This window comes from Trichogramma pretiosum, unplaced genomic scaffold (genome assembly GCF_000599845.2).
Source record: "Trichogramma pretiosum strain Unisexual culture from Peru unplaced genomic scaffold, Tpre_2.0 scaffold32, whole genome shotgun sequence".
NCBI lineage: Eukaryota > Metazoa > Arthropoda > Insecta > Hymenoptera > Trichogrammatidae > Trichogramma > Trichogramma pretiosum.
Window position 1 is genome coordinate 1,129,933 of NW_019641641.1, and position 9,582 is coordinate 1,139,514.

General features: G+C 34.4%; 1 protein-coding gene across 1 annotated transcript; it reads right to left on the reverse strand.

Moving 5' to 3' along the window:
- Window positions 1-1,780: 1,780 nt before the first annotated feature.
- LOC106652375 (tigger transposable element-derived protein 1-like) lies at window positions 1,781-3,246 on the reverse strand. Its single transcript, XM_023459722.1, has 5 exons — window positions 3,012-3,246; window positions 2,817-2,953; window positions 2,656-2,726; window positions 2,175-2,442; window positions 1,781-2,116 (listed from the first exon to the last, which is right to left on the reverse strand). Exons 1-5 carry the CDS (start codon window positions 3,244-3,246, stop codon window positions 1,781-1,783), a joined length of 1,047 nt encoding a protein of 348 aa, XP_023315490.1.
- Between the last annotated feature and the right edge of the window lie 6,336 nt (window positions 3,247-9,582).

The following is a 9,582-nucleotide window of genomic DNA, read 5'->3' on the forward strand; positions in this document are numbered from 1 at the left end:
TATCAGGAGGATACTGCCTCTTTGTCTGATTCTCTTCTAACTATTATTGAGAGAGAGTCACTGTTTCTTAAAATCACTTTGATTTTCTCGTGAGTACTTGTACTGGAGCAGCGAGTAGGATTGAGAAATAAAGAGACCCTTTGTTTATTATATATAAAAGTAAAATATAATATATTGATAGTAAGTAAAATAGGTATAGGTAATTAACGTACGAAATGATGTGCGCTCTGCGCAGTGTCTAGCAAAAATCAGCGTGTTCGCGTGCGAGCACTCGCCGGTGGGCTACGCAGCCCCACTCCTGTGCGGCGATAAGGATATGTACAGTTTGCACCCGTATACACACATGTAAATCAGAAGGATCGCACTTACATATACATAGATTTTTCAACAGTCACAGACTAAAATTATATCATCTCAAAGCTGGGACCTAACAAGGGTACCAACTCAGCACCAATTTAGTGATGACGATAGTGATACCACTACAGTACATAACAGAGACTGGAATTTATTGTTTATTATTACACATTAAACTTTTTATTTTTAAATTTCAGTTTTTAAATTTTTTTTACATTTATCATTTAGCTCACAATGTTCAATTATAACACTAAATACTCTCGATTCACCAATTGGCGATGATGATGATGAAATGATGGAGATGGAAGATTCATTTATAGTTGCAGATAATGTCAGAGAGTCCACATCTTCCTATGAGACAGATCAAGCAGATAATAACATATCATCGCATGATTCTCAGGGGTACAACTTATCTCAGAACGCATCATGGAAGCGGGAGTTTAGTGAAAACCGCCCCTTTGTAAATGATTTACATTTTTGGAAAAAGGAGTTTGAAAATAATGTATCATTCCATCAATAAATAATTGTTTCCAATTTATGAAGAAAATATGAAAATAAATTTAAAAATTAAATGTAGAAACAGTAATAATTTTATATTCATTCTCCACATATACATTTTTAATATGACATGCGATTGTGCTCATACATATAGAATTTATTTGGATCAATGCTTCACAATTTTGTAACACGTGGTTCCAAAAGCACACGGCATTGAATTAAAATTTTAAAACACACGGACCCCAAAAATCACATGGCATCAAAAAAATTTTAAAACACATGGCTTCCATTTAAAATTTCGAGAAAATTCAAAAACACATGGTCTTATATACAAGAAACTCATCGAATAAAACTCTTATAGATTTGCACTATAAACATACATTTTGGTAAAGGATCGGATCGACGGTACGAACACCACGAGTCCCCTAATGCCCACAAACAAACATTTATTCACCACCCGCTAAAATTTGCAAAAAAATTTCAGTGAAGAATCAGATGCACCACCCCCATACGGACACCCACGAGTCCCCACAACATACAGTAGGCCCTCCGTATTCGCGGTAGTTACGTTCTGTAAAAAGGCCGCGAATACGGAAACCGCGAATAATTGCGAACGGCATCCCCGCGCGACAAAATACAAGACCTTTCTACAGGTCAACAGGTTTTTATTTTTGTATTGAAATCAATTAAAATAATCGGTTAGTCGAGCCTGCTTCATTCTTCTCATACTATCTTTATATAGTTTTTGATAAACGGAGATAGCATTTTCGCAATTGTACTTGAATCTCATGCTGCGGACTACAATTGGATCTTCGGATGTAACTTCGTCTATAAGATTTTGCATCGAAGTCAAAATATGCGCGATTTTCTTCATAGTGAAAGATTCAGCTTCTTCTTCCTTTTCATCTTTTTCTTCAGTCAGTGAATTTTATTCTGTTATCAACTCATCGATTTCATCAATGCTTAAATTTTGTTCGCTCGGTAAAATAAGACTCATTATTTCTGGAGCATTGATATCGGCAAATCCTACACCACCAATTTCCGCTCCAATCTCCATCGTTTGTTGAACAACGATTTCAACATTTTCCAGGGGCTCTCCAGGAGTGTTTACAACAGCAGGTAATAATTTACCCCAGCTTGCATTTAAGGTGGAATCTTTTATTTCATTCCATGATTCCGAAAGTAGAGTGATCGAATGTAAAATATTAAAATCTTTCCAAAACTGCTTGAGTCGGGTCGTGGCTATCAGTTTGCGTAGTAACAGCTTGTAAAATTCTTTTCATTATTCGTCTCAAATAGTAACTTTTAAAAGTTGCGATAACGGTTTGGTCCATTGGTTGAAGCAAAGCAGTTGTATTTGGAGGAAGAAAGAGAATTTCAATGTCAGGGTGAGCGGTTTGTATTGACTCAGGATGGCTCGGGGCATTATCAATGATCAACAAAACTTTGAAAGCTAAATTTCTTGTTAATAAAAATTCTCTTACTTCTGGAACAAAGCTGAAATTGAACCATTCTTCAAAAAGTTTTTTATTCATCCAAGCACTTCTGGAGGATCTCCAAAAAACCGGTAATTGAGCTTTGTTTTTGTATCTGAGTGGGCGTGGAGTTTCAAACTTATAAATGACTATAGGCTTGCATCGGAAAGTTCCTTCTGCATTTGCGCAAAAAAGCACAGTGTATATGTCTTTTGAAGCCTTAAAACCTGGAGCCGATTTTTCATCTTTCATCAAATATGTGCGAGGGGGCATTTTTTTCCAATAAAACCCCGTTTCGTCGCAATTGAATATTTGTGCGGCTACATACCCTTTCTCTTGAATCAATTGCTCCACTTCAGCAGGGAATCTACGAACAGCTTCGTGGTTAGCAGATGCACTCTCTCCAGAAAAAGATACGTTATGTAGAGAATACCGTTTTCGAAATTTATCAAACCATCCTTTTGAAGCAAAAAAATTATCTTCACTTGCGTCATTATTTTTCTCCTTCAAGTAACGAACGATTGCTAATGCTTGTTCACGAATAGCTAATCCACTTACTCCCGCTTTACATTGAAACATATCCTGAACCCATATTATTAACATCTCTTCCATTTGCTCTATAATCCCTACAAATAATTATTAATGAAAATTTTTGAAACCCCTGAATTAAATTATAACGCATACCTTTTCTACTAATTTTGGTGCATTTGGCGTGTAGGCTTAAATGTGCTGCGCTCTCTCGAATTTTCTTCTCATTATCGCGAATAGATCGAATCGTTGACTCATTTACCGATAACCGTCGTGCAATTTCGGCGACTTTATCACCAGCTTTCAACGCGTTCAAAATTTTTAACTTTTCAGCCAATGTCATTACTTTTTTCTCCCTTTTTTTGATTGGATTTTTATTGCTAGGAGCCATTACGAGATTTTAGAAATATAAGCAGGCCACGATAAAATAAAAAGGTTTATAATTTTGATTTTAATAACCTATTAACAATATACATTGCAAAACAATGAACTAGGCTATGAATCCATATGAAAAACCGCGAATAGTCGAACCGCGAATAGAAAGGGAGGGTGTATATAGGAAAACCGCGAATATGCGAATTCCGCGAATACGGAGACCGCGAATACGGAGGGTCTACTGTACCTGTATTTATCTTTTTTTCAACCCTTGCAAAAATTTTCAACCCCATTGGGATTGATAGGGGTATTTTATTTAGGGGAGGTTTCAGAATCCTTAAAGACTAACTACTTGAACCACAGGTGTCCCTGGCTCTTACTATTTCTATCAGGTGCCAGTCGTTGGAGTAAGAAAGCATCCAACGCGAAGGCCGAACTTCTACCGCATCTTGCCAAGCATTCTCCTCAGACTCATTGATGAGTTTGAGGTAATATGCACTAAAAAAAATCAAAATATGCATGCAAATATGCGCGTAAAATGTTTAAAATAGACTCAAAAATATGCTCAAATAAATAGTTATCAGAAGACGCAAAATTTAACTATCTTACTTTTTAACGCGATTCAAAAATATAAATTTAAAATAATGAATTCTAGTCTGAGTGCCCACCGACCATATAATTTCTTTAACCCGTCTAATACCAAGAGACCCTATTTTCGACTTATTTTTCCACGCGTTATTTTTTCATGAAACCATAGTCAAATTAATGTAAAAATAGCATAATTTATGGGATTTTTATCGCTCTTTTCAAATCTCGCGTCAGATTTACTATATATGCAACCATTTTGAAACTGCATTTGCTTAAACAAAAAAAAAACGTGGTTTTTGAACATCTTTTCTCAAAATGATCGTTTTTTTCACCACGATTACGCATTCGGATCGGCTTGAAACTCTGGATCTGGTGGCATACAGGCCTAAACTAAAAGTTAGCGTCGTTGGTTCATCCAGATTTAAGATGGCAGCCACCAAAACAGCTCATTGTAGCCGAAAATGTAAAAAAAAGCTTTGGTATTTTTATACTCGATAACAATGGACTCTACGAAAAAATGTTATAGAACAAAAAGTGCTTAGAATTGATCAAAAACACGTGTGAATTTTTTCAGAATTTTTTGGATGATTTTGGAAATTTTCGGATAATGGCCATATCCAAAAAAATTCCAAAATCTTTCAAAAAATTCTGAAATAATTCACACGTATTTTTTGATCAATTCTAAGCACTTTTTGTTCCATAACATTCTTTCGTAGAGTCCATTTTTATCGAGTAAAAAAATACCAAAGCTTTTTCTTACATTTTCGGCTACAATGAGCTGTTTTGGTGGCTGCCATCTTAAATCTGGATGAACCAACGACACTAACATTTAGTTAAGGCCTGTATGCCACCAGATCCAGAGTTTCAAACCGATCCGAATGCGTAATCGTGGTGAAAAAAACGATCATTTTGAGAAAAGATGTTCAAAAACCACGTTTTTTTTTGTTTAAACAAATGCAGTTTCAAAATGGTTGCATATATCGTAAATCTGACGCAAGATTTGAAAAGAGCGATAAAAATCCCATAAATTATGCTATTTTTACATTAATTTGACTATGGTTTCATGAAAAAATAACGCGTGGAAAAATAAGTCGTAAATAGGGTCTCTTGGTATTAGACGGGTTAATTTATCATTTATTTATTTATAATCTGTAAATTTCTGTATGTATTTACTGAGCCCAGCTTTTTATTAATAAATGTTGCCGAAATAATTACCTCAAAAATTCCCACAAAAAAAGAAACAAAAAATATAAAATCGACAAATAGATTCTGTCATACAAGGTCGAATAATCATTGTCAATTTTATTTTTGTTGTTTGTTGAAAAAATAGATTGATGTTAGTAAATTTTTTTAGGTCATTATTTTGGCATTATTTTTTAATAAACTGCCGCGGTTAAAAAAATATTGTCATCAGCGGACGTTACAAGACAAATGTATTTCTTCGCTACTATGATCAGATTTTTTTTTAAATCAAAACCAAACTCTGAATCCTACATTAAAGCTGTCTTATATGAAGGAAAATATTCCCTTGAAAATGATAAGATATTTCTTATTGCAGCAAATTAAGTAATATGAATATTTTTTTTCAGGAATGCTCATGTTGTAGAGAAACTTTGTTGAAACACCAAGAAATTCAATTAAATGAATGCTTCGATACTTCTGGATTGAGACTAAATAATTCGTCAGAAGAAGTAGTTCAGTTTTCTATAGAAATACCATTAGATTGTAAATGTGCAGAGTGCCGAATGTGAGATTTCTTAAAAATTTTCAACCATAAGAATGATATTAGTCAAAGATTCATTTGGAAATGGAATTTTTAGCAATTGATTTTTTAAAAACTAGAAGTGAAAGTTCGGGATACAATCGATTTTTGATTTTTTTTATGCACCCAAAATTTTGAAATTTATCCCAAAATATTTACCGTTCTTAATATCATTTTTACTTTAATATATGGTGGGACAATGTTACAAAGCGTGAAGGACGCGAATGTGTGTAAGTCAATGCGTGAGAGTTATACGTGGAAAACCATAATGATAATGAAGGAAATCGACGACAACGCTTGACGCGACATGTACAAGTTTAGATTGGAGTGAGAGTAAGGACGTGATGTGTGAAAAAGAGAGCTTAGAAGTCGAACCTCGTTCGCAGTGGAAATAGTTCATTACGCAACGAGTGGGAACACCTACTCCGCTCGAATTGAGTATACTATTTTTTGATACAGTTGCGGAAAGTTCGTTAAACATTAATAAGATTATAACTAGTGGCAACGATAGTTGCAAAATGCTGAGCGACCGAATGTTATATATCAAAAATACATATGATATTATCGTATTAGTTAATTCTGCCTTATAATATAATAGTTATTTATGTAACAAGTGCCCAAAAGGCGTTTTTGGGCACGAGTGTGCGGAAAAAGACACGAGTGCCGGCCATGCCGCATACTGTGCGCAAAAAGCTGGGCACGTGTTGTATACTAAATTTTATGCAATAGTAGGCGAAAAATACGTTCATTTAAATGAGGCGTTTTACCGCGCACCCGTGTCCAAAATGAGGCATTTTACCGCACACAAGTGTCCAAAAACGCCTTTTGCGCACTAAAAAATGTGCGAAAAAAGACATTTTTCGTCATACTATTGCATAAAAAATATTATCTTCAATGAGCATCACATAAGGATATAATTCAATGAGCTTTTGTTGTAGCCGTATTTTATGATTATCTACACGTTATGTTACGTACACAAACATTAGTATAGGTTTACATGAATTTTCAGATCGATTGGTTTATCCCTGCATGAGTTATCGCAATTAGAATAAAACATCAAAAATAAGTAATATCGAATGTATACAAAAAAAAATTACCCATAAATAACCCAAAAAATATATATTACAAAATTTACACACGAATATTGATGAAAAAATCAAAAATGCATGAAACTGCATTTTTTGCATATTAGGGTACACGGATTTTGCTAAAAAAGTATACAGCACTCCATCTACATCCTAAGAATGCTATGTAAAATTTTCAGATCGATTGGTTAATCCCTGCATGAGTTATCGCAGTTAGAGTAAAACATCAAAAATTAGCATTATCGAATGTATACGACTTTGCTATGGTTTATGACACGACATATACATATTATAAAACAACCAATTTTTGCTAAGTAGTGATACTCAAAACACGACATATAATACAATTGTCATCAGTACAATGTTAACTGAAACACGACACATATATAATATAAAACTATCAATTTTTGCTAAGTAATGGTACTCAAAACACGACATATACAAAACACGACACATAAAATATTATAAAAAAAATAACCCGTTAATAACCCAAAAAATATATTTATAACATTTGCAAACACGAATATTGATGCAAAACTCAACATTGCATAAAAATGCATTTTTTGCATATTAGGATGCACGGATGTTGCTAAAAAATTATACAGCACTTCATCAGCACCCAAACAATGCTATGTAAAAATTTCAGATCGATTGGTTTATCCCTGCATGAGTTATCGCAGTTAGAGTAAAACATCGAAAATTAGCAATATCGAATGTAAACGACTTTGCTTCGCTCAGCATCAATGAGATGGACAAGAAGCTTGTGGAGGGCGCGGAGTAGGTTCTGGGCGCGGGACAGGTCCAGGGCGGCAGCCCTGGTCGGGGTGCAGGGGGCAAAGCTCCGCCCCCACCCAAAAATAAATACTCACATAGTACATATAAACTTTTTTTTTCATTATTATTCATAAAAAGTACAAAATTGCATCTTAAGCAAACTTACAACAACTGAAGAACTGAACAAACTGAACAAAATTAAAAAGAACTTGGAAAATAAATTAATCTTCTTTTGCACCTCTTAAATTAATAGATAAATTGCCATGATTTATAATATCTATTTTAATGTTTTTATCTAAATAACAGATTTGATAGTACATTAGCAGACCTGAAATGTTCTTGCACCACTGATTCGGTTATTTATGCTTTTTAATATTTTGCTTATTAACTGCCCAAACGGGTGAACAATTTTCACTATTATTCAAATTTCTTTTTTTTTTGGATTGTATCGACTGCATAAGATGTTGATGGAATAGAGGTTTCTTCGTTGGTGACTGCAAATGATGTTGATGGGATCGAGATTTTATCGAACGGCTCATCTACAGAGATATCGATCGCTTTCGCTATACTTTTGCTTATTTTATTTTTATTTGCAATTGTATCAGCCACATACCCTTCTGCAACTTTATTCGATTTTCACCCTCCGTGGCGTTTTAATGCTAATCTATTGGCTCCGCTATCTGCCAGAAGTGTCGCAGATGTACGTCGAAAACAATGTCCGGTGTATAAATTTGGTTCTGGCAATTGTAAAAGGGCAGCAATTTTTTGCGGTTTGCGAGCAATTGTATTAACCCCGATTGGTTGATTTTAATAAATTCCATCCTCCATTTTCAAAAAAATCTATTATTCTACTTGTTTTCGACTATCGTAAAAGACCGAGTAATATATGTTTTCGTATTTACAATTTTTAATAAAAACATTGTATCATGGTCCTCAACTTGTCTCATCAACAATTATGTCAATTCTGATCGTCTCAAAGCCCCTGTTATCCCGACAATGCAAATAACCTGCAAACATAAAATGAAGCGTTTGCATAAATTATCGATGCACAGACACAAATAAATATTATATTAAGTTTTTAACGAATTAAAAATTTCCATCGTAATCAAGTGGGCGTCATCTGATGCTTCGTTACAAAATCTTGTTATATCGGCGGAGCTTAACTCTTTCGATTTCTTTGGTTCATAGCCAACAGATTTTTATTTTAAAAAGGCGGTCAGTTTACTAAACGTCGAGATATTAATGTCATCGTAAGCTTTTATGCATGCTTTAAGGGCCCTCTATACACACTCAGTCGATAACAAGTACGTAATTATTTTGTACCCATTTTTTTTATTCTCTGGTCAACCATTGAACTTGAAACTTCGTGGGAGTGATTATGAAACTTATAAAAATGTGCCTCTGGAGCCAGCTTTCAATTAAATGACCAGTACTTTCAAACAAACTTGATTTTCTATTATCCCCATTTTATAACCTCAAAAGTAACGTATCCTCAAACAATTAGTTAAAATGATTTTATTAAACATTTTATTGAAAATTGGCCCCAGAGGCACATTTTTATAAATTTCATAATCACTCCCACGAAGTTTCAAGTTCAACAGTTGTCTAGAGAATAAAAAAAATGGGTACAAAATAATATCGGTATGTCGGTATTTGTCCCTCTGTATAGAGGAGCCTTAAGCATGAAATAACGTGACCACAAAGTTGGCGGTAAAAGAGTTTGATTCATTTCATTGAAGTAAACGAGTAAAACCTCTTTTTTAAATGACGTTGTTTTGCAGATTTTCGCCATTTCTTAAATGCATTATACGTAGCTGTATAACTTCTTTTAGATTTTTCCGGCAGCAAATTCAACGCAATCTCTTTAGACTTTTCAATCATACAGTCCAGCACAAAATCGTCACACTCGGAATCACTACTCATTTTGATGCTGTTCTTTTCACGATCACACAACAACTGACAAAAATTCGCGTATAGATTTTGAATGATACGAGGACTAGCTGCATGTTACAGCTTGCTTTCAACACGCTGAACGATGTAAACATTGAACGGTGATAGCTGTAGATATATGTAGCGAGACAACCGAACGCCGCCGCGCCAACATCGATCGCTTAGCAACGGCAGATTATTATAAATATATTCT